Raw genomic sequence first — 24,493 nt, 5'->3', positions numbered from 1 at the left:
TTACGGAATAGCAAATTATGATTGTTTCTTCAATTTGACTCAAATCACGGCTGTGCCGTGTTCCCATCCAGAGGTATAAAGAGGACTATATTGGGACTAAAATGTGTACACTCCTCGGTTGCCTTTACTTCTCTTATTTATTGCTTTTCTTAATTAATTTTTCTCTCGCCCTCTTCCTTTAGGCTGTCGGACAGGGGAGGCCAAGTTGACCAAGGGCTTTAACCTAGCCGCGCGCTTCATCATTCACACAGTGGGGCCCAAATACAAAAGCCGATACCGCACGGCCGCAGAGAGCTCCTTGTACAGCTGCTACCGGAACATTTTACAGATTGCCAAGTGAGCACGCGTCTGCTCGGGAGGAGCGAGCGCTCTGCAGGTGGCAGGAAGGCTGCCAGGGATCTGTCACGCACCCAAAGGGCTTGCAGAGCTTTGTGATCCACGAGCGGCACAAAAGCGGTGTGATTCATAAGCTGCGTGTGGAATCCTGGCAGCTTTCTCCCGTGTTGTTGAGCTGTTTAGCTTGGAGAAACGCCCGCTGAGGGGTGACATGATAGAGGTCTGCAAGATGATGCATGGGATGGAGAAGGGAGAGAAAGAAGCACTTTTCTCCCTTTCTCACAATACGAGAACTCGGGGGCACTCAATGAAATTGCTGAGCACTCGGGTTAAAACTGATAAAAGGAAGTCCTCCACCCAAAGGGTGATTAACACATGGAATTCACTGCCACAGGAGGTGGCGGCGGTTACAAGCATAGGGAGCTTCAACACGGGATTCGATAAGCATATGGAGCAGAGGCCCATTAGTGACTATTAGCCACAGCTTATTGTTGGAACTCTCTGGGGCAAGTGATGCTCTGTATTCTGGGTGCTTGGGGGGCACAGTGGGAGGGCTTCTAGTGTCCTTGCCCCACTGGTGGACCTCCTGGTGGCACTTGGGGTTGTTGTTTTTTGTGATGCATTGTGTTGGACTGGATGGGCCACTGGCCTGATCCATCATGGCTTCTCTTGTGTTCTTATGTTTATCATATGCCCTTCTAGTTTCCCTTGCTGTTTGATTATTCGTATCATTGACTTTGAGGCCCAAGTTCTACATCTCTATGGTGCCTTACTTTGATCTCAAAGACCAACACCCAGAGAGGCAGACCCAGGGCTTTTTTTGTAGCAGGAACTCCTTTGCATATTAGGCCACACGCCCCTGATGATGCCAATCCTCCAAGAGCTTACAGGGCTCTTAGTACAGGGCCCAGAGATAGAATTCTAGCAGGGGCTCCTTTGCATATTAGGCCACACACCCCTGATGTAGCCAATCCTCCAAGAGCTGACAGGGCTCTTAGTACAGGGCCCAGAGATAGAATTCTAGCAGGGGCTCCTTTGCATATTAGGCCACACACCCCTGATGTAGCCAATTCTCCAAGAGCTTACAGGGCTCTTAGTACAGGGCCTGCTGTAAGCTCCAAGAGGATTGGCTACATCAGGGCTGTGTGGCCTAATACGCAAAGGAGTCCTTGCTACAAAAGAAGCCCTGGGCAGACCCATTCTTGATTACCCAACATCTGGAAACCTGTCATGCAGCAGAGAACTTAGACATGGGATTGGATCCAGACAAGTGTGTGGAAAGAGCTCCTTCCTCGCCTTGCCCTTTCCCACGGCAGTGTCCCCATGTGACCCTTGGGGCAGGGTAGAGCAAACAAAATGTGTCGTGATGCAGGAGACTGAAGCAGGGATAGGAAATCGAGCGAAAGTTGCCACCTTTAGACGCTGCACAGCTCGCTGCGTGAGCATAGGAGCAAGGGGAGGCAGCTTTGCCTCCTTCGCTCTCCCCCGTCCAGGCCTGGTTTTCCTTTAATAATTATGACTCGCAATTTGAATGGATAAGTATTATTGTAAGGCGGGACACAGTGACGCTGACACGCAGTCGGTGTCGAAACTGGCACACAGGAAAGATGCACTGATAATATACTCTTGCAGAGGCCGTTGAAAGCGCGCCCCGAATCAAGGCGCAAAGTCAGTTTAAACTCAGTGGATACAAATCACACGTACGTTTACTACAAAGCATTTGATAAAGGCATCCCGAGATAGGAGTCGTGACTTTGAGTGCCGCTCTAAGGAGGTAGGCAGATAACTTTCGTTTCTCTAGCAGGCTAAGCATGCGTTCCTCAGGTTACATCCAAGAGATACAGAAAAATAGCAAGGGACTTGACATCCCCACTGTCTCTCCCCACCCCAGTTTGGTGTAGTGGTTAAGTGTGCGGACTCTTATCTGGGAGAACCGGGTTTGATTCCCCACTCCTCCACTTGCACCTGCTGGAATGGCCTTGGGTCAGCTATAGCCCTGGCAGAGGTTGTCCTTGAAAGGGAGCTGCTGTGAGAGCCCTCTCCAGCCCCACCCACCTCACAGGGTGTCTGTTGTGGGGGAGGAAGGTAAAGGAGATTGTGAGCCACTCTGAGACTCTGATTCAGGAGATGTTCTTGAAAGGGCAGCTGCTGTGAGAGCCCTCTCAGCCCCACCCACCTCACAGGGTGTCTGTTGTGGGGGAGGAAGGTAAAGGAGATTGTGAACCGCTCTGAGACTCTTCGGAGTGGAGGGCGGGATATAAATCCAATATCATCATCATCACCCCCCATGGTGCCTTGTTGTATTTTGTCCACAAGGCACTTTCATCCCCCAGCTTCAGTTTTTCAAAGGTCTCAGGGAACTGCTGCAGGAAAGGAAAGCTGGGGACAATTTGCTCATCGAAACTCCTTCCTCTAGGGTAAGACTGGACCAAACCCATAGCGAGTGGCTTGGCTCGGGGAAGCTGTTTAAAGAGACAAATGCCTTCTCCAAGCTGGCCGATGGGAAAGTGGGGGCTTCAAGAAGCACACCATATATGTGAAAGAAGAAGAAGATTTTCTATTTATATCCCGCCCTCCACTCCGAAGAGTCTCAGAGCGGCTCACAATCTCCTTTACCTTCCTCCCCCACAACAGACACCCTGTGAGGTGGGTGGGGTTGGAGAGGGCTCTCACAGCAGCTGCCCTTTCAAAGACAACCTCTGCCAGAGCTATGGCTGACCCAAGGCCATTCCAGCAAGTGCAAGTGGAGGAGTGGGGAATCAAACCCAGTTCTCCCAGATAAGAGTCCGCACACTTAACCACTACACCAAACCGGCTCTCCAGAGAGCTACATGTGGCCCCCAGGTCACGGTTTGGTCACCCCAATCTAAAATAAAAATAGCCTTTTATAAAATACTTGCTTTGCGGGTGGGGGGGGGGATGCCACAGGACTCTGCAACAGAAGAAAAATATGAATCTGATTAGCTTTCTGAATTGTTCCAGCAGTTCTAGTCCCTGCTGTTGTATTGTCTCTTGCTGCCATTTTGTATAGGAAAACTGGTATTCCGTTTGCTTCGACTTTGGTAGCATCAGGGGATCCACGCAACAGGAACATGTGAAACTCGCCTTTTACTGCTTCAGACCCTCGGTCCATCCAAGTCAGTCTTGTCTACTCAGACTGGCAAATGGCTCTCTCAAGATGAAGAAGATCGTAGATTTATACCCCACCCTTCTCTCTGAATCGGAGTCTCGGAATGGCTTACAATCTCCTTTACCTTCTTCCCCCACAGCAGACACCCTGTGAGGGACTGAGAGAGCTCTCCCAGAAGCTGCCCTTTCAAGGACAGAGTCTCAAGAGCAGCCTACAATCTTTCCTTTCCTCCCTCACAACAGACACCCTGTGAGGCAGGTGGGGCTGAGAGAGCTCTCACAGCGGCTGCCCTTTCAAGGACAACTGCGATAGCTATGGCTGACCCAAGGCCATTCCAGCAGGTGCAAGTGGAGGAGTGGGGAATCAAACCCGGTTCTCCCAGATAAGTGTCCACACACTTAACCACTACACCAAACTGGCTCTCTACCAGATCTTTTAACTGGAGATGCCGGGGATTGAACCTGGGACCTTCTGCGTGTCAGGCAGACTGAGCTGCAGTCCCTCCCTAACTTGTCTGTACTTCTGTTTTTCACTGTAGGGAGCAGGCAATGTCCTCAGTGGGATTCTGTGTCATCAACACCGTGAAACGAGGTTACCCTTTGGTGGACGCTACCCACATAGCACTGCGTAAGTAGCCCCAGAAGGCTCAGGGTGGTCAATCTCAGGCAGTTCTGGGTCTCTTCCCTTGTACAGCTTCCTCTTAAATTAATAGTGTGGGAACGATGCAAGGTGATCTCCCTGCCTGTTGTTGCTAAAAAGGTCAAGGTAGTCCCCTGTGCAAGCGCCGGTCATTTTCGACTGGGGTGACATCGCATCACGACTTTTTTGTGGCAGACTTTTTACGGGGTGGTTTGCCATTGTCTTCCCCAGTCATCTACACTTCCCCGCCCCCCCGCCCCCAGCAAGCTAGGGACTCATTTGACCGACCTCGGAAGGATGGAAGGCTGAGTCAACCTGGAGGCAGCGACCTGAACCAGCTTTCGCGGGGATCGAACTCGGGTTGTGAGCAGAGAGTTCGCACTGCAGTACTGCAGCTTTCCCACTCTGTGCCACGGGGCTCTTCTGTTGTTGCTAGGAATGTAGAAATCCATGGCGGGATTACGCCATTCTGTATGTTTCATTGGAAAGACAACTGTATTGATGTTGCAAGCCTGAGTAATTTCTAGCCACGGGTTCGAAGAATAGCTAGCAAGCAACGCAACGCGTGGAATGACTTCCTTACGTATTTAACTTGGAACGACATGCTAGATTAGTCTGTTACGGTAGCTAAAGCCAGTTTATACACACAGCTAAAAGGTCAGATTTGGACATTATGCCATACCAATGGTTTGCACTAATCCTAGTTTAGAATCCAGACTTTGAGCTGAGCTTTCAAGGAAATCAGGACGTTGAGTTGCAAGTCAGTGTTGGGGTCTTCTGCCTGCTCAGCGCTCCCATGTCTATTGTGCAATGGCCTCAGCAGTTACAGAAATATCCATAACAGGGCTTTTTTTTTAGCAGGAATGCATACGAACGCAGTTTCGGCTGGCTTGGCATCGTCAGGGGGTGTGGCCTAATATGCAAATGTGCTCCTGCTGGGCTTTTTCTACCAAAAAAAAAAAGCCCTGATAACAATAGAAGAGAACTTGAATCCAGTGGCTCCTTTTAGATCATGAACACATTATTCTGGGCATAAGCGTTTGCATGCGTGCACACTTCTTCATATAGTTTGTCAATTCGGACATCGGGCCAAACCATCATTAGCGCAGACCGTGGCTTAGGACCAGGTCTTTCTTTGCCTTGCTTTTAATCTGATTAAAGCTCCTCGACTAACAGTTTTGAGCAGTTAAAAACCCGTCTGGTAAGTAGCATCGTCTGGACATGACACTAAACCAAATAGAAAACCTCGCAACAGCAAAGGTATAAAAGGAGTAAAACCAGCTTGTGATGAGACAAAGATGAAAAATTACCTAGTTGCTGTGTTTAAACGCCTGTTTCAAAGGCTAATGTAAAGAGGACACTCCCAACTGAACGTGTATTAAAGTACCAATTTCCCCCTAAGAACAATCACAAAGGCAGTCCGAGAAAGCAATCTTTCTTAATCTTCCCTTCATAACAGGAGTGGGCTGCACCTTCAATGAAGTTAGTAAGAATACTCTAAAGGAATTTGGGATATGTAGAGTCTTTCGGGATCAAGTGCCGTGTTCTACTGGAGAAAGTTTTCCTTCTAGACGTTTCGTTCTCAGCTGCGGAGAACATCCTCAGTGGCATTGCAGCCGGAGCAGGCGCTCAGACCTTCTTGGCTGCTGTGCATTGAGTGGGGGCCAGGGCTGCTGGAGAGCTGCTATTTCTAGGCTGGAGGGGGTGTGATGAAAGGGCACTGAGGATGTTCTCCGCAGCTGAGAACGAAACGTCTAGAAGGAAAACTTTCTCCAGTAGAACACAGCACTTGATCCCGAAAGACTCTACAAACCCTAATGATGTTACCAGCCGTGAAAACCTGAAATCTTTGAATTTGGGATAGTTGGATAAAAAGCATAGGAAGGCAGCAATTCTGGTGGAGGAATACCAAAAAATACAGAAGAGCAAACCGCGTGGGCCTCGAGACCATGTGCTCAAGTAATCTCTTCCTTGGATATTCTTCTCGATGTAGAACTTAACCGCTGTGGGTTCCAGGCCCTGAATAAATACCACGATTTAGTCCAATAGAGTTTTGTGTCAATAATCTTGGACCAAGATTCTGCTTTGCTAGTCAGTTTCAAACCTTGGTGCATTGAGATTTATCCATTCTGGAATATTTTAACCCGCCTTTAATGCAGCAGTGGCCCCCGGTTAATATTCAAAACAGCAACTAAAAAAGAGTACCAATAAAGCCGCAAGAGCGCTCAGATCCCAAGCACAGAAGACGGTTTTGATTTGCCATCTCTGGGATTTGAAAGCCTTAGTGTGATGGCAGAACTTGTCCATTCTATTGAGGCAAAACAAGTTACGAACCCAGGGTCGGATCTCAAGTTTCCATTCCCCTAGTGGAGGAGTTTTCCACCGGAGGGAGCCTTCCACCAATAGAATATCCCCGAGGCTGTGTGTGGCTCCGCCTTCCAGGAAAGTCACTTATGTGCAGAGAGAGAAAGACTTGCAGAGCGATGCACTGTCCAGTTCCTTGGTGGAAAAGGTACCCGTGACCTCTGTTCCCCGTGCTGTGCCGCAGTCGACATGAATAGAGTCTGTCCTCCCTCATGGGTTCCTTGAGAGCTGTTGCACTGAGGGTGTCACATGGTTAAGAGGCCCCTAGCGCAGGGGCGTCGAACGTATTTGTTATGAGGGCCGGATCTGACATAAATGAGACCTTGTCGGGCAGGGCCATGTCGAGTTGGGCTGGGCCATGTGTGTACCTATTTAAAATTAGGTAGCGGAGATATAAGCTTTATAAAGGACATGAAACACAAATATATATATATATTTAAAAACTTAAACCGTGCTTAAAATGTTAGCACTCGTTGGTTTTTAAGGTGCTTTCTTTGTATATCTCCCATGGGATCCAGGGAACTGGGCGAAGGAGCTCTGGCTCTGTTCCTCCTTCCCCGGGAGACCAGGAGTGGGAGGAGCCTCAGCCAATAGAAGGAAGAAAGACTTGGCTCAGTAGCTCTGCTGTGCAATTGAGCAAGCCTTGCAAAGCAAGCTGTTATGCAGAAAGAAGCAAGATACAGGGAGAAGGAAGCAGTTGACAGCCAGTTGCTCGGGGGCCTGATAGGAGCCCTCCGGGGGCCTGATTCGGCCCACGGACTGCATGTTTAACACCCCTGCCCTAGTGCATTGACAAAGTCAGATCACATGTCCCTGCTGCTTCTCTTGACCACCCGCTTCAAACAAATGGGTGAGAGTCCGTTGCTTCCAGAGCACATTTCCAGGTGAAGCAGTGATTCTCTACAGGAGGCTTTGTTCTGATTTTGTTTTCCCTTTTTGTTTTGCCTCACAGGGACGGTGAGGCGATTTCTCGAGATCCACGGGGAAACCCTCGAAAAAGTGGTGTTCGCGGTATCAGAGTTTGAAGAGGTGCGTATCGTTAGGGGGTTTTTTTGTGCCTCCGTAGGCGTTGCTCCGCAGTTTCTCGTTTTGCCCTCTCTCGGTTCCAACAGTGTCGTGCCGTTTCCTCAACATTCTGCTCCGCGTTCCGTTGATCCGCTAGCCGCAGTGACCTCAAGGGTCACAATAAACCAATGGCTGCAGTCCTTTGCAGAGTTACTCCAGTCCAAGGCCATTAAACAAGAGGTCCTAGGTTGGAGTAACTGCATAGGATTGTACTGCTTTATAAGAACTTGATAAAGTTCCTCATCAAAGGCTCCTTAGAAAGCTTGAGAGTCATGGAGTAAAAGGACAGGTCCTCTTGTGGATCAAAAACTGGCTAATTAATAGGAAGCAGAGAGTGAGTATAAATGGGCAGTCTTCGCAGTGGAGGACGGTAAGCTGTGGGGTGGCGCAGGGCTCGGTACTGGGTCCCATTCTCTTTGACTTGTTCATAAATGATTTGAGTTGCGAGCAGGGAGTGAAGTGGCCAAGTTTGCAGATGACACTAAATTGTTCAGGGTGGTGAGAAACAGAGAGGATTGTGAGGAACTCCAAAGGGATCTGTTGAGGCTGGGTGAGTGGGCGTCAACGTGGCAGATGAGGTTCATTGTGGCCAAGTGCAAAGTAATGCACATTGAGGCCAAGAATCCCAGCTACAAATATAAGTTGATGGGGTGTGAACTGGCAGAGACTGACCAAGAGAGAGATCTTGGGATCGTGGTAGATAACTCACTGAAAATGTCAAGACAGTGTGCGATTGCAATAAAAAAGGCCAACGCCATGCTGGGAATTATTAGGAAGGGAATTGAAAACAAATCAGCCAGTATCATAATGCCCCTGTATAAATCGATGGTGCGGTCTCATTTGGAATACTGTGTGCAGTGGTCACCTGTGGTCACCGCACCTCAAAAAGGATATTATAGCATTGGAAAAAGTGCAGAAAAGGGCAACTAGAATGATTAAAGGTTTGGAACACTTTCCCTATGAAGAAAGGTTAAAATGCTTGAGGCTCTTTAGCTTGGAGAAACGTCAACTGTGGGGTGACATGATAGAGGTTTACAAGATTATGCATGGGATGGAGAAGGTAGAGAAAGAAGTACTTTTCTCCCGTTCCCACAATACAAGAACTCGTGGGCATTCAATTAAATTGCTGAGCAGTTGGGTTAGAACAGATAAAAGGAGGTACTTCTTCACCCAAAGGGTGATTAACATGTGGAATTCACTGCCACAGGAGGTGGTGGCGGCTACAAGCATAGCCGGCTTCAAGAGGGGGTTAGATAAAAATATGGAGCAGAGGTCCATCAGTGGCTATTAGCCACAGTGTGTATGTGTGTGTGTATATATATTTTTATATATATAAAAATTTATATATATATAAATATATATATATATATTATATATATTTTTATATATATAAAAATTTGGCCACTGTGTGATACAGAGTGTTGGACTGGATGGGCCATTGGCCTGATCCAACATGGCTTCTCTTATGTTCTTAAGATCATGACATTCTTGTTAATAAATTTTGAGTGATGGTCCCAAGCTGCCTCTGGTTTCTTACCAGCATATGATTGGTTGAGCTGTACGTGACTTCTAGCTTTCAAATGCTGGGGAACATGTAACCTCAGTTACTGAAGACACTGCTGAAATCTCTGTAAAACAGGAGTGTCATAAATGAGACTTTGTCGGGCTGGGCCAGGCTATGTCGAGCCAGGCCACGTGTGTACCTATTTAAGATTAGGTAGCAGAGAGATAAACTTTTTAAAGGGTGCAGACAAACACGACTAAGTATTTTTTAAAAAACAAAAACCTTAAAATAGAACACACTTAAAACATTAGCATTCATCGGTCTTAACTGTGCTTTCTTTGTATTTCTCCCATGGGATCCAGGGAACTGGACAAAGGAAGCTCTAGCTCTTTTCCTCCCTCCCCAGGGGACCAGGAGGGGGAGGAGCCTCAACCAATGGAGAAAATGGAGGTTTTGCTCTGTAGCTCCTGTGCGGTTGAGCAAGCCTTGCAAAGAAAGTTGATATGCAGAAGGAAGCCAGAGAGAGGGAGAAGGAAGCAGACAAGAGCCAGTTGCTTGGGGGCCTGATTTGCACCCTCCGGGGGCTGTAAAACCTTCTATTAGGCCCAGCCAAATACACCTTGTGTGAGCTTTCAGTGATCCCCCAAAACTCCATCAGGTTGGATGTTACCAAATTTTAAAAAATAAAAAGATAGAAAACAGCTCACACCATCAAAAAGCTCACACCATCTCTCGTATCAGGCCTCTCCTAATAACTGGCATCACACAGATTTCGTAAATGTGGGTTTTGCCCAAACCGGTATGCCCGTGCAACTGTTTCTGTTACCGATCCTGTTATTTCACAAGCCAAATGCTATCCTACGGGTGGAAGCAGATTTCCCCTCTTCTCAGAAGCCTCCTGTGGCTCCTTTAAGAAGACACTGCTGGAGTTCAGGGACCTCACAGGCAAAAGCCACGGGGGTTATGAGAAGAAGAGGCATTGGGCGCATTCCCCTCTCTCCCATTAGCACCACAGGGCTTTTTTTTTTTTTTTAGCAGGAACGCAGTTCCGGCTGGCCTGGTGTCATGGGGTGCGGCCTACTATGCAAATAATTTCCTGCTGGGCTTTTTCTATAGAACAATGGTGACGTCAGGGGTGTGACCTAATATGCAAATGAGTTCCTGCTGGGATTTTTCTGCAAAAAGAAGCCCTGCGTGGAACAATGGTGGTGTCAGGGAGTGTGGCCTAATATGCAAATATGTTCCTGCTGGGCTTTCTCTGCAAAAAGAAGCCCTGCGTGGAACAACGGTGGTGTCAGGGGGTGTGGCCTAATACGCAAATGTTTTTCTGCTGGGCTTACCACATCCATAAACCTGCAGTGCTCTGACGGAAAGTAGGAGCCAAGCCCTTGCTCAAGCCTTCTTGGTTTTCCAGGCCACCTACCGGAAGCTGCTGCCCCTGTATTTCCCGAGGTCGTTGGAAGAGGAGAGGCGGTCCTTGCCTTTCCTGCCTGCCGATATCGGTAACGCCGAAGGGGAGCCGGTGGTGCCCGAGCGTCAGATCAGAATTAGCGAAAAGCCAGGCATTTCAGAAGGTGAGTCGGATGTTCACGCCAAGAGAACCTGGAAGGACTCAGAGAGCATGGGAGTGACCCACGAGGCAGGTTCCTATAGCCTCCTTTTCAGCTTGCGGTCAGAAGGACCTGGGGTTTTGCATTGCATCTGAACTAAACTGCCAGTCGTCTCTGATGCACCACATCCAGGCCTTTTCTTTTTTGAGCAGGAATGCAAAGGAACACAGTTCCACTTGGCTTGGTAGGGGGTGTGGCCTAATATGCAAATAAGTTCCTGCTGGGCTTTTTCTACAACCCCCCCCCCGAAACATCTGCAACCCTTCTGGGTGGCAACACACCAGGACTCCTTCCCATCTCCTTTCCCTTCCTCACCCCACAACAGGCCCCTTGTGAGGTTGGTGGGGGCTGAGAAAGCTCTAAGAGGCCTGTGACCGGTCCATGGTCACCCATCTGGCTGCCTGTGGAGAAGTGGGGAATCAAACCTGGTTCTCCAGATCAGAGCCCACCGCTCTTAACCACTTCACCAAACTGGCTCTCTTTATAGTCAAGTCCAGTTAGCCTTTATTGGCATAAATAAACAGAGCAAATTGATTAAAAGAGATCAAATGGAACGACTGCGTACATATGCAACAGAGTGAGGATAAACATAAACTGTTTCTATGAGATCCTCTGACGTGCCTTTAAAAGAGAGTAAAGAAACTTATGCACTTTCTCAGTGACACTAGATGAAGTATCGTTCAAAAGTCTATAGACCTTGGGTGTTTTTCCATTCAGTTTGATCCAGAGTTTAGAGTCAAATTGCCTGCCACCGTTCCACTTTAATTATTTGCCTTTTACATTGGTGGATTTGCTCTGCTCATTTTGCATAGCCAAACTTCTATATTTCCTGCTGAAAGTGTTTTAATGTTGAGCGGGGGGGAGTCTGATCAGAGGGCAAACGGAATACCAGTGCTTAGTTAAATGTATACGATTGCTTGGAAATCGTGTCAACACTGCAAAAACAATACACATTTAAATTACAAGATGAGGCAAGCAATGATATGTAAAAATTTCAGGTGCTGCAAATTACTGCACCTTGTGGTGGCTTTTGGAGGAGTCTTTTAAAATGCATGAAAACTTCTACAATACAAGTTTGAAACGCCTGTAGAGAAATGACCGGATCAAAACTAGTTTTGAGAAAAACACTGCAGCAGCACCAGGAGTCATCTCACCGAAACAAATGTAGATGCTTCGGGCAGCAATGATGCAAAATAGTTGTGAGAATGTTAGGTAGTGTAACAGGTGAGTTTCCAATGTGGTGATAGAGAGTCACAAACTGTCAGGGTAAAAACACCCCCTTAAGTGCATCAGAACAAGCAATCATGCTAACTGCAAGAGGATGTAAATGCTCGTGACGAAGATCTGCATACAAATCACAGCAAAGAAGAACATGAGTAATTGACTCCCCACGTTTTTGCTTACAGAGGCAGTATCTGACTGAGTAAACTGGCTCTCTTTAAGCCAAATATTCACAGTGGCGCTATCGTGACAGCTTCCCTCTTAATCTTGGATTGCATTTTTTTTTTTTTGCAGATAATTCCGACGAGGAAGGGCTTGAAGCGGACTTGGCTTTCATTGGCTCCCACGCTTTTGCCCGCATGGAAGGGGACGTGGACAAGCAGAGGCGCCTCGTCCTCCAAGGGCAGCTCTCGGAAGCGGCACTGAAAAAGCAGCATCAGAGAAAGTGAGAGGCTGTTCTAAATTAAGCACTTCTGTTTGGCGAAGTGGTTAAGTGCATGGACTCTTATCTGGGAGAAATGGGTTTGATTCCCCACTCCTCCGCTTGCACCTGCTGGAATGGCCTTGGGTCAGCCATAGCTATGGCAGAAGAAGAAGATGAAGATATTGGATTTATATCCCGCACTCCACTCCAAAGAGTCTCAGAGTGGCTCACAATCTCCTTTCCCTTCCTCCCCCACAACAGACACCCTGTGAGGTGGGTGGGGCTGAGAGGGCTTTCACAGCAGCTGCCCTTTCAAGGACAGAGTCTCAGAGTGGCCTACAATCTCCTTTACCTTCCTCCCCCACAACAGACACCTTGTGAGGTGGGTGGGGCTGGAGAGGGCTCTCACAGCAGCTGCCCTTTCAAGGACAGAGTCTCAGAGTGTCTCACAATCTCCTTTACCTTCCTCCCCCACAACAGACACCCTGTGAGGTGGGTGGGGCTGGAGAGGGCTCTCACAGCAGCTGCCCTTTCAAGGACAGAGTCTCAGAACGGCCTACAATCTCCTTTCCCTTCCTCCCCCACAACAGACACCCTGTGAAGTGGGTGGGGCTGTTCTGAGACTCTGTCCTTGAGACTCTGTGAGAGCCCTCTCCAGCCCCACCCACCTCACAGGGTGTCTGTTGTGGGGGAGGAAGGTAAATCCTCATCAACACCTCCAAACCGCTTCCCTACCCTGTTTGCATTTTGGTGTTGATTTCTTTAACCTACCTTTCCCTGTTTGTGAGCCCCTCTGAGACTCTTCGGAGTGGAGGGCGGGATATAAATCCAATATCTTCTTCTTCTTCTGTTTAAAGAGACAAATGCCTTCTCCAAGCTGGCCGATGGGAAAGTGGGGGCTTCAAGAAGCATGCCGTACATGTGAAAGAGCTACATGTGGCTCCCAGGTCACGGTTTGGTCACCCCAATCTAAAATAAAAATAGCCTTTTATAAAATCCTTGCTTTGCGGGTGGGGGGAGGGCGGAATGCCACGGGACTCTGCGACAAAAGAAAGACATGAATCTGATCAGCTTTCTGAATTGTTCCAGCAGTTCTAGTCCCTGCTGTTGTATTGTCTCTTGCCGCCATTTTGTATAGGAAAACTGGTATCCCGTTTGCTTCGACTTTGGTAGCATCAGGGGATCCACGCAACAGGAACGTGTGAAACTCGCCTTATGCTGCTTCAGACCCTCGGCCCATCCAAGTCAGTCTTGTCTACTCAGACTGGCAAATGGCTCTCTCAAGATGAAGAAGATCGTAGATTTATACCCCACCCTTCTCTCTAATCGGAGTCTCGGAATGGCTTACAATCTCCTTTACCTTCTTCCCTCACAGCAGGACACCCTGAGACTCTTCGGAGCGGAGGGCGGGATATAAATCCAATATCTTCTTCTTCTTCTAGTTACAGTCGCTGGCTCTGTCAGGCGAGAGCGGAAGACCTCTCCGACATCGCTTCCCTCAAGGCTTTGTACCAGACAGGTGAGCTTTAAGGCAAGGCTAGCGCATGCGTTAATGGCCCCCCCCCCCGAACTCCTCTTTGATGACGACTTGCATTGTGGGCGAAAGGTGTGTCGCGGCAAAAGGAAGGACATACAACCCGAGCAAGTTTACTTGTTCACAGAAACCTGGGAAAGGTAGGTTAAAAAAATCAACGCCAAAACGCAAACAGGGTAGGGAAGCGGTTTGGAGGTGTTGATGAGGATTTGCAGAACCTGAAAGGGGCTTGGGGGAGAGAGGGCTGGAGGACCTGCTATATCTTCGAGCCCCTTCAGGACTGTGTCTGTTTTCACTGTTTGTGAGCAGTCAACCCACCCGAGTTCGTTGTCGTGGTTCCCTCGTCTGCTTGCTGCCTTAGACCTTCTCTAGGAGTGAGCGCGTTCCCTCGACTCCATCCCAATTTAGCATTCGTGCCATTTTTTTCTTCCAGCGGAGGAGCTGCAGCTCGAGGGGAAGAGCCAGGCCTCCGCTTTGTACGCGGAAGGTCCCAGGTTCAATCCCCGGCCTCTCCAGGTAAGGTTTTGGCCGTAGGTGCTGTGAAAGACCTTTGCCTGAGACCCTGGAGAGAGCCACTGCCAGTCTGAGTCGATAGTGTAAGGCAGTATACCGATGCAGCGTAAGGCAGCTGTGTGTAGTTTTACTCTTGAGGAATTTCCTGTGGAATTTTATTACCGTGTCAAATTGCAGAACTCAAGGACTAGCGCAAGAACGCCTTGCCCCCAGATTGCTAGCTAGATCTCATCAGATCTCGGGAGCTAAGCAAGCTGACCCCTGACGAGAAAGACCAGGGTCACAACACAGAGGAAGGCAATGCTTTCGTCGTCCCGCACAGCTGCGGTACTTCAAAGAGAGCTTCTTTCCTCAGACTCTGGCGAAAGAGGTTCACTTGGGAGGATCTGGGCTGCTTCTCAAGCCTCTGCTGACTCTGTGCGGGAGCTGCAAAACGTGCCAGAGTCGCCTTTCGCTTTTGAAGCTTGGGAGCTCGACAGAAGGGAAGCTTGAGTGAACGTTCCGCAGAAAAGCTTCTAATCTAAGCGCTGCAGTTGCCTTACGATCTGCCGGCTCCTTGGTTTGACCCGCTTTCCATGTACGGAGCAGCAAAAGGGGTTTGGGTTCGGTTTTTCCAACGTTAACCTCAGGTTTCTTTTACTTTATGCGGAGGGGTGGATAACTGCGGCCGTACCGTGATGGCAGTCGTCGGAAGGAACATTCCTGTCACTCTCATAGACATGGAGAAGGTGAGAGCCTGAGAGAAAACATTAAACCTTCATGGCAGCGATCGCCCTGACCTGGATGGGCCAGGCGAACCGGATCTCATCAGGTCTTGGGAGCTAAGAGCAAGCTCGACCCTGAACAAGAAAGAGCAGGGGCACAATGCAGAGAAGAAGAAGAAGACGACTGCAGATTTATACCCCGCCCATCTCTCTGAATCAGAGTCTCAGAGCAGCTCGCAATCTCCTTTATCTTCCTCCCCCACAACAGACACCCTGTGAGGTGGGTGGGGCTGAGAGAGCTCTGACAGAACTTGCCCTTTCAAGGACAACTACGAGAGCTATAGCTGACCCCAGGCCATTCCGGCAGCTGCAAGTGGAGGAGTGGGGAATCAAACCTGGTTCTCCCAGATAAGAGTCCGCACTTAACCACTACCTCAAACTGACTCTCCGGCAAACCACTTCCAAATATCCCTTGCCTTGAAAACCCCAAAGGGTCGGCATTAGGGATGGGCACACGCTGGGTCACAAGCCAAAATTTGGGATGGCCTTGGGCCAGTTCAGGGCTCAGAAACCGATGGTTGGAGAAAGGGTGAGCCATTTGCCATGTTCAAAGGCTCCTTTCGTGGTTTCGGAGGCAAAAGGGCACTTCTGGAGAGCCGACACTGTGAGTTTGTGGAAGGAAGAGCGCTGCCCGTGGCCAGTAAACTCAGCCACTCCTCACTTCGATCCCCTTGGGCTCCACCTGGCACAGGCCAGAGGGCAGCCAAAGGGCAGGGACATTCCACTCACCATCTCGCTTCTCCCTCCTGTGGCTGAAAGCTCACTGAGGTCCTTGGATCATTAGAAACAAACCAGTTGGCTTAGACTGTATAGGATTGTGCCGTTCGCCTCCCGTCGGAATATTTATTATTATTTATAAGAACAAAAGAGAAGCCGTGTTGGATCAGACCAATGGCCCATCCAGTCCAGCACTCTGTGTCACACAGTGGCCAAAAAACCAGGTGCCATCAGGAGGTCCACCAGTGGGGCCAGGACACCAGAAGCCCTCCCACTGTGCCCCCCCCCCCCCCAAAGCACCAAGAATACAGAGCATCACTTGCCCCAGACAGAGAGTTCCATCAGTACCCGGTGGCTAATAGCCCCTGGCGGACCTCTGCTCCAGATGTTTATCCAGTCCCCTCTTGAAGCTGTGTATGCTGGCGGCCGCCACCACCTCCTGTGGCAGTGAATTCCGTGCGTTAATCGCCCTTTGGAACTTTATTGCATTCGATTTATATCCCACCCATTCTACAAAGACTCGAGGCAGCTAACAACATAGAATAAACAGAGGCAACATCAGTAAATAGTATTAAAGCCATCAAGCAATCAAACAATCAGATAAAACCACAGTGGTGCTACTACATCTGTTATAGGCAGAATTATATAGTAGCTTCCTCTCTCCAAAGCCATCGAATCTTAGGCAGTTGGAACTACCGTAATACAAGATAGGTTCAGGTGGGGTGGCAGCCCTCTCCCATTTAGGTGTCACATGCCATCCGGAACAATTCAGTCTTGCAGGCCCTGCGGAACTGTGGTAAGTTCTGCAGGGCCCCCTGTTGGCTTCTGGGAGGGTGTTTCAGATTATTGGGGCTTTGTTTCACTCAGTTACAAGAGCTTGTTTGTTTTGAGATGTCCGAAGGAGAGCCAGTTTGGTGTAGCGGTTAAGTGTGCGAACTCTAATCTGAGAGAACCGGGTTTGATTCCCCACTCCTCTGCATGCAGCTGCTGGAATGGCCTTGGGTCAGCCATAGCTCTGGCAGAGGTTGTCCTTGAAAGGGCAGCTGCTGGGAGAGCTCTCTCAGCCCCACTCACCTCACAGGGTGTCTGTTGGGGGGGTGGGAGGTAAAGGAGATTGTGACCACTCTGAGACCCTGAGATTCAGAGTATAGGGCAGGATAAAAATCCAATATCTTCGTCATCCTCTTCTTCTCACTCAGTCAGATCTGCGAATGTATCTTGTGAGCCGCTTTGAACCACATTTAGTATGTCAAAGCTTCTCGCAGAGGAGCCTTAAATGTTCAGATTTGAGCGTGTTCAAGGAAGGGGCGGATCTGCTGCAGAAAAGGATCCTGATCCAACTTTAAACTTCCCTTAACTACAAAAAGCAGTTAAAGGCCAAATGTGACACACTGTTGCACCTTTAAGCAGACTTGACTTCCATAGAATCAGAGATCTGTTACCTTCCTCTCAGTCTTCCTGCAGCTGAAGCCATAAAAAGCCTAGATAAGAGCGTGAGAAGAGCCCTCCTGGATCAGAGCAGGCCCATCTAGTCCAGCATCCTGTTTCTCACAGTGGCCAACCAGTTCTTCTGGCGGGCCAACAACAGGGCATAGAGGCTGAGGCCTTCCCCTGATGTTGCCTCTTGGCTCTGGGATTCAGAGGTTTGGTGCCTCTTGAGCATGGAGGTTCCCTTTATTCGCCATGGCTAATAGCCACTGATGGATCTGTCCTCCGTGAATCTGTTCTCCTTCTAAAGCTGTTTATTCCTGTGGCCATCACGACATCCTTCGGCAGCAAATTCCCTATTTTAAATGCTCCCTGTGTTAAGAAATAGTTCCTTTTGTCAATCCCAAATCTATTGCTTATCAGATTCATTGGATACCCCAAAGTCCTAGCAGCCTGTATAGCTGAAGCTGTAAAAAAATCCTCTGAACTTGAAGAAGAAGACTGCAGATTTATACCCTGCTCTTCCCTCTGAATCAGAGACTCAGAGCAGCTCACAATCTCCTTCACCTTCCTCCCCCACAGCAGACACCCTGTGAGGCAGGTGGGGCTGAGAGGGCTCTCACAGCAGCTGCCCTTTCAAGGACAGTCTCAGAACGGCCTACAAGTGTGTGGACTCTCATTTGGGAGAACCAGGTTTGATTCCCCACTCCTCCACTTTCAGCTGCTGAAATGGCCTTGGGTCAGCCATAGCTCTCGGAGAGCTGTCCGTGAAAGGGCAGCTGCTGTAAGAGTTCTCTCAGCCCCACCCGCCTCACAGGGTGTCTGTTGTGGGGGAGGAGGGTAAAGGAGATTGTTGGCCGTTCTGAGACTGTCCTTGAAAGGGCAGCTGCTGTGAGAGCCCTCTCCAGCCCCACCCACCTCACAGGGTGTCTGTTGTGGGGGAGGAGGGTAAAGGAGATGTAGGCCACTCTGAGACTCTGTCCTTAAAAGGGCAGCTGCTGTGAGAGCCCTCTCCAGCCCCACCCACCTCGGAGGTTGTCTGTTGTGGGGGAGGAAGGTAAAGGAGATTGTAGGCCATTCTGAGACTTTGTCCTTGACAGGGCAGCTGCTGTGAGAGCCCTCTCAGCCCTACCCACCTCACAGGGTGTCTGTTGTGGGGGAGGAAGGGAAAGGAGATTGTGAGCCGCTCTGAGATTCTGTCCTTGAAAGGGCAGCTGCTGTGAGAGCCCTCTCAGCCCCGCCCACCTCCCAGGGTGTCTGTTGTGGGGGAGGAAGGGAAAGGAGATTGTAGGCCGCTCTGAGATTCTGTCCTTGAAAGGGCAGCTGCTGTGAGAGCCCTCTCAGCCCCGCCCACCTCCCAGGGTGTCTGTTGTGGGGGAGGAAGGGAAAGGAGATTGTGAGCCGCTCTGAGACTCTGAGTGGAGGGCAAAATATAAATCCAATGTCATCGTCGTCTTCTTCTTAGGCTCTCTTGTACTTTATCCATGTGATGGACCACATCGTAGTGAAAGAGTACGTCATTGTATATTTCCACACACTCACGAACGTTTACAACCACCTAGACTCGGACTTCCTGAAGAAACTCTACGACATTGTCGACGTCAAGTGAGTGTCCGCTGGGATGCCTTAAGCCAGGGGTGTCAAACTCATTTGTTATGAGGGCCAGATCTGACATAAATGAGACTTTGTTGGGCTGGACCGGGCTGCGTCAGGACTGGGTTAGAATCTTTCTCCCTGAGGGGCTGTCTTATTCTGAGGGAGTTTTTATCTGAGGGTTCATTGAACATGCGATGCTCAAAATTCAGCCCCCTCCGTCTGCTGCATCGTGTCGACGAGGCACAAGATAATCTCCACAGTGCCGGAAGTTGTGACGCTTTGCTTTTGATAATCCCTTCAGTATTTCCGTAGAGAAATACCGTTCAGGGCAACTTTAGTAAATGAAGACCTGGGAGAATTCGTTATTTTTTATTTATTTCCATTTCAATTTTCAATGGGACTTTAAAAAAAAAAAAAAGGAACCCAGATTTGGGGAATTTTTTGTGATCCTGGAAAACATTGTGAGGCACTTATTGCCTCACAACTGGAGAGCCAGTTTGGTGTAGTGGTTAAGTGTGCGGACTTATCTGGGAGAACCGGGTTTGATTCCCCACTCCTCCACTTGCATCTGCTAGCATGGCCTTGGGTCAGCCATAGCTCTGGCAGAGGTTGTCCTTGAAAGGGCAGCCGCTGTGAGAGCCCTCTTCAGCCCCACCCACCTCACAGGGTGACTGTTGTGGGGGAGGAAGGTAAAGGAGATTGTGAGCCGCTCTGAGCCTCTGTCCTTGAAAGGGCAGCCGCTGTGAAAGCCCTCTCCAGCCCCACGCACCTCACAGGGTGTCTGTTGTGGGGGAGGAAGGTAAAGGAGATTGTGAGCCACTCTGAGCCTCTGTCCTTGAAAGGGCAGCTGCTGTGAGAGCCCTCTTCAGCCCCACCCACCTCCCAGGGTGTCTGTTGTGGGGAAGGAAGGGAAAGGAGATCGTGAGCCACTCTGAGACTCTTCGGAGTATAAGGCGGGATATAAATCAAATATCATCATCATCTTCTTCTTGTTAACCTAGATACAAAAGAAATCTGAAAGCCCTGTACTTCGTCCATCCAACATTTCGCTCAAAGGTAAAGTATGTCATCTCCAGGTGGCAAGGTTGCAAGCCTAGACAGCTTCAAGAGGGGATTGGATAAACAAATGGAGCAGAGGTCCATCAGTGGCTGTTAGTCACAGGTACTGATGGAACTCTCTATCTGGGGCAGTGATGCTCTGTATTCTTGGTGCTTGGGGGGGAACAGTGGGGGGGGGGGCTTCTGGTATCCTGGCCCCAGTGATGGACCTCCTGATGGCACCTGGGTTTTTTGGCCACTGTGTGACACAGAGTGTTGGACTGGATGGGCCACTGGCCTGATCCAACATGGCTTCTCTTACGTTCTTAATTTTACAAATCTCTGCCGTGCCACCCCCCTTAGTTGTCTCTTTTCTAAATGGAAAAAGTCCCAAACCCTTCAGCCTCACAGGGAAGGTGCTTCAACCCCCTAATCACCTTTGTTGTCCTCCTCTGTACTTTTTCCAGCTCTGTTGTGCCCTTAATCTCTAACATATTTACCTTTGTCACCGCTGTAGCGCATGGGGTTGACACCTTCATTGAGCCCCGAGATCTTTTCCTCTCTCATCTCAGCGAGTTCAAACCCCCTTAGCCTATATTGAAGATGGGATGTTTTTTTGTCCCAGGGCGCATCACCTTACACTTGCCAACCCTGAACCTCCTTTACCGCATTGTCGCCCACTCACCCAGTTTGTGGAGGCCTTCTTGGAGCGCTTCCCAGTCAGCTTTGGGTCTTGTGCTGTAGCCTTGTTCAGCTGAAACGCTGAAGGGATATGTCGTTTTCTTGGCGTGTCCTGTAAAAAGGTAAAAGGTAGTCCCCTGTGCAAGCACCAGTCATTTTCGACTCTGGGGTGACGTTGCTTTCACAGCGTTTTCCCGGCAGACTTTTTACGGGGTGGTTTGCCATTGCCTTCCCCAGTCATCTACACTTTCCCCCCAGCAAGCTGGGTCCTCATTTTATCGACCTCGGAAGGATGGAAGGCTGAGTTAACCTGGAACCGGTTACCTGAACCAGCTTCCGCTGGGGTCGAACTCAGGTCGGCTGAAACGCTGAAGGGACGTGCGGTTTTCTTGGCGCATCCTCTAGACAACGGCTTTAAAAGGAAAGGTTTGACGCGGCGTTAACTTTCCTTTCCTTGCACCTTAGGTGTCGACGTGGTTTTTCACCACCTTTACCGTCTCGGGCCTGAAGGACAAAATCCACCACATAGAAAGCCTCCAGCAGTTGTTTGCCGCCATTCCCCCGGAACAGATTGACTTCCCGCCGTTCGTTCTAGAATACGATGCCAGGGTAGGTGCCTTCGGGAGCGGAATGTCACTTCCGGTTGGATGCAAGCCCACGAATGGGTTTTCTTCCCCTCTGCATACAAATTCCTCTGAGCCAGGGTTTCCCTGAGCTTCCGGAACCTCTGCTAGGAGGAGCTCTGTATTGTGGAAGTCGGGCTGGTGGTGGTGGAGGGATTCGGGGCACTCCATAATGACACTTACTGTCTTCTCAGTGTCCTTTTTGATAGACTTCCCGAAAGATGATGATGATATTGGATTTATATCCCACCCTCCGCTCTGAATCTCAGAGCAGTCACAGTCTCCTTTACCTTCCCCCACACACAACGGAGGCAGGTGGGGCTGAGAGAGATCTCACAGCAGCTGCCCTTTCAAGCCAGTTTGGCGTAGTGATTAAGTGCGCGGACTCTTACCTGGGAGAACCGGGTTTGATTCCCCGTTCCTCCGCTTGCAGCTGCTGGAATGGCCTTGGGTCAGCCATAGTTATCGCAGGAGTTGTCATTGAAAGGGCAGCTGCTGTGAGAGCCCTCTCAGCCCCACCTACCTCACAGGGTGTCTGTTGTGAGGGGAGAAGATATAGGAGATGTTAAGCCGCTCTGAGTCTCTGATTCAGAGAGAAGGGTGGGGTATAAATCTGCAGTCTTCTTCTTCTGTGAGAGCTATGGCTGACCCAAGGCCATTCCAGCAGCTGCAAGCGGAGGAGTGGGGAATCAAACCCGGTTCTCCCAGATAAGAGTCACTTTCCCACACACCCACACACTTAACTGCTACACCAAACTGGCTCTCAGCGATCCACGCCAAGCTGACGCAAGAGCTCTTTGGCACCCAGCCCCACAGTGTTACAGGTGCCATATCTCAGAGCAAGTGGGAAGCTCTGATGCTGCAGCCCACCCGTGTTGGGGAAGGCCATCACGCCCAATAGCTAGTCTTCTTCTCACCATAACAGACCGATAACTCTGCTAGAGCTCTGCCGTTGGATTAAGTCGGGTGGGGAGCCTTCGTCCCGAGGGCCGTATGCGGCCCTCGAGGTCACTTGGTGTGGCCCTCGGGGATTGCTGGGCCGAGCCGAACGATTTGGCAGCCTCCCCGGGGCCTGGCTGGCCAGCGAGGATCGTGGGGCCCAGCCGCACTGTGCAGCAGCCTCCCCAGGGCCAGGCAGGGATCACAGGGCCCAGATGTTCTGTGCGGCAGCCTCCCTGGGGCCTGGCTGGCCAGAATTGCTGCAGGGTCTGGAAAAGTTACTGTCACGGTTCAGTTTGCCCTTGATTATCCCAGATGGTGTGGCCTAATATGCTAATGAGCGTGTGACCTAATATACTAATATTAGGGGATATGGTCGAATATGTTACTGAGTTCCTGCTTGGCTTTTTCTACAAAAAAGCCCTGGACCTATGCATTTGCCTAGGGCAGCTGGCCAGGTGTGTGTGCACATGCCAGATTAGGCTCTCCCCACATGACTTCAAATAGAAAAAAACAATTATTTGCATTAATTTTGCCGGCCTGAATAGTTCTCCCTTGACAGAACACTGTTTTTTAAGTTGATAATTTTTTATGGCCCGCAAATGATATTATAAATATCCATATGGCCCTTGACAGAAAAAAGGTTCCCCACCCCTGGATTAAGTGAACAGCTGTTTGCAGAGGAAGGGCAGGAGCTTGGTTCAGTGGGATAAGCCCTACGGATTTTTAAACCCATTCTACATACATCGGCTGTGTCAATTAACCCAAGAGAGCCAGTTTGGTGTAGTGGTTAAGTCCGCGGACTCTTATGTGGGAGAACCGGGTTTGATTCCCCACTTCTCCGCTTGCGCCTGCTGGAATGGCCTCGGGTCAGCCATAGCTCTCGCAGAGTTGTCCTTGAAAGGGCAGTTTCTGTCAGAGCTCTCTCAGCCCCACCAACCTCACAGGGTGTCTGTTGTGGGGGAGGAAGATAAAGGAGGTTGTGAGCCACTCTGAGATCTGGAGTGGAGGGCGGGATATAAATCCAATATCATCTTCTTCTTCTTCTTTCTCCCGCCAGGAAAACGGGCCCTACTATTCTTACCCTTCTTCTCCGGACCTCTGACCCCGCAGCTCTGCCGTTATCTCTGGTTTCCCAAGAGCTCCCCGCGACCCACCGCTTGCTGACACCGTTTGTGCTGAGCTGCCCCGATCCGTGTACAGAGATCAGAGAGAAGGGCTTTCCTCCCCGCCTCTGGTATTTTTTTTACAAACGACAATCGCAAGCACACAAGCAATCAGGATTGTACATCGCCAGGAGCAGTCATGGGGTCAGATTTCTCGCACGTCCCAGTGGAAACGCTGGTTTGGGACTTCTGGAGCAGATGCGATTTTCTTATCTTTCTCTCCCCACCCCCCCTCCGGTATCAAGACTTGTCCTCACCAAAACGAGGTACAAGGAGCAGGTTTTAATCTTATTCTGCAAGATCTCAGCTTTTCCTTCACTGCCCTGTTCTTGACTGCTTTGGGGTAGAAGGGGGGGGGGAAAGATATACTATATCAGCTTGTCGATATTCATTAACCTTTGCACTTTCAGACCCTCCGTTAGGGTGATTTCATTTTTCTAACGCAGCGCCTGGAAACGTAGCTGCAAACCAGCTAAAGCTCTGCGGTCGCGCGCACACGCCCCGTTCCCAACAAACCTACCAGAGTTCAGTGTCTTAAGCAGCACCTGAGTTTGGGATCCGGAAACGGGACTTTGATTCCCTGGATGATGTGAGACGCAAGGGGAGGGGGGGCGCTGCTGCTCTCCCACACCGAACAGCGAAACGGAAGGACCCGTCAGCAGGGTCTCCCGCGGCCTTCGGAAAGGACCAGAGATGCTGATGCTGGAAGAGATACAGATGCTGTAGATAAGGCCGCCTTGGATCACGTGCCAAGCCTCTGTTGATTGAAATCTGTATCATTGAAAAGTGTGGGGGGGGGGAGAGAATCAAGAATGCAATGTTTTGTCTCAAAATAAATGATTTGTATCTGCCTTCTTGCAAAGCGCTTCCCCCCACTCCCTCTTAACGGGTGGTCTGCGCCTTCCAAAGTGTGACTACGATAATACTCTTAACCAGGGGTCGTTTTGTAGGAAAATAGGTGGTGGAGCTCATTAGCGTAAACTCATTAGCATACACCTTCCCCCCCCCCAGCCAAAAGCAACTCAATGCATGAGGAGAGCCCCAGGTAAGCAGACCTCGCTTGCCTGGGCCGCCCCCCCCCCCCCGCCGCCGTCAAAAGGCCAGCAAGCCACCCGCCACCCAAAATCACATAAGAAGTGGAGAAAGGGTGGTGTGGGCTTCTCCAGGGGTTAAGGAGGGCTGCTGGGGGCGTGGCAACGTC

At 49.9% G+C, this 24,493-nt stretch overlaps 1 protein-coding gene across 1 annotated transcript in view; it reads left to right on the top strand.

Moving 5' to 3' along the window:
• The window catches only part of GDAP2 (ganglioside induced differentiation associated protein 2), a 33,435-nt gene extending 9,281 nt beyond the window's left edge, over positions 1-24,154 (top strand). The window contains exons 4-14 of the mRNA XM_060236857.1: positions 183-336; positions 4,005-4,093; positions 7,422-7,498; positions 10,453-10,612; positions 12,164-12,314; positions 13,736-13,812; positions 14,992-15,068; positions 18,715-18,854; positions 19,847-19,901; positions 21,030-21,173; positions 23,187-24,154. Coding sequence (XP_060092840.1) covers positions 183-336; positions 4,005-4,093; positions 7,422-7,498; positions 10,453-10,612; positions 12,164-12,314; positions 13,736-13,812; positions 14,992-15,068; positions 18,715-18,854; positions 19,847-19,901; positions 21,030-21,173; positions 23,187-23,231 — 1,169 coding nt within the window. The 3' untranslated portion in view covers positions 23,232-24,154. The remainder of the gene's footprint in view (positions 1-182; positions 337-4,004; positions 4,094-7,421; positions 7,499-10,452; positions 10,613-12,163; positions 12,315-13,735; positions 13,813-14,991; positions 15,069-18,714; positions 18,855-19,846; positions 19,902-21,029; positions 21,174-23,186) is intronic.
• The last annotated feature ends 339 nt before the right edge of the window (positions 24,155-24,493 follow it).

Source organism: Heteronotia binoei, chromosome 4 (assembly GCF_032191835.1).
Source record: "Heteronotia binoei isolate CCM8104 ecotype False Entrance Well chromosome 4, APGP_CSIRO_Hbin_v1, whole genome shotgun sequence".
Classification (NCBI taxonomy): Eukaryota; Metazoa; Chordata; class Lepidosauria; order Squamata; family Gekkonidae; genus Heteronotia; species Heteronotia binoei.
Note: the sequence above shows the minus strand (reverse complement) of the source record. Positions and strands in the feature narration are given on the sequence as shown.